Raw genomic sequence first — 388 nt, 5'->3', positions numbered from 1 at the left:
CACAGGAGATTGAGAGAGAGAAGGAAACAAAGAAACGACTCAAACAGCGCGAGATGGAGAAGATCAAGGAAGAACAAGAAAGTGAGGTTGTGTCGTGAATGCGTAGAGACTGTGTGGCAACCCGGTAGCCGGGGAACGCCGTCGCCGACTCTATGGCTTCTCTCGACGACTCTGAACACACATCCGTTGTCTGGGACATTGTACGGAAATTTGCTCTTCTCTTACAAGACGGGACCTGTGAGAAGAACAGCTTCTTGGCTCGTCCAGGAGACCCTACTGGACCGGTCGCCTCCCCGAAGCAGAACGACCACGGTGTGTTCCGGAAGCCAGCGTCTCTCCTGAACCTGCCTCACGACGGTTGGGGAGCGCGCGACACGACATTTCTTTT

General features: G+C 54.4%; 1 protein-coding gene across 1 annotated transcript in view; it reads left to right on the top strand.

The window, feature by feature from the left end:
• Positions 1-2: 2 nt before the first annotated feature.
• CSUI_002758 (dead-family helicase) overlaps positions 3-388 on the top strand; it is an 11,944-nt gene continuing 11,558 nt past the window's right edge. Inside the window, exon 1 of the mRNA XM_068062957.1 lies at positions 3-81. Within this exon, the coding sequence (XP_067925068.1) occupies positions 54-81 (28 nt within the window). The 5' untranslated portion in view covers positions 3-53. The remainder of the gene's footprint in view (positions 82-388) is intronic.

This window comes from Cystoisospora suis (genome assembly GCF_002600585.1).
Source record: "Cystoisospora suis strain Wien I chromosome Unknown contig_1149, whole genome shotgun sequence".
Classification (NCBI taxonomy): Eukaryota; Apicomplexa; class Conoidasida; order Eucoccidiorida; family Sarcocystidae; genus Cystoisospora; species Cystoisospora suis.
Note: the sequence above shows the minus strand (reverse complement) of the source record. Positions and strands in the feature narration are given on the sequence as shown.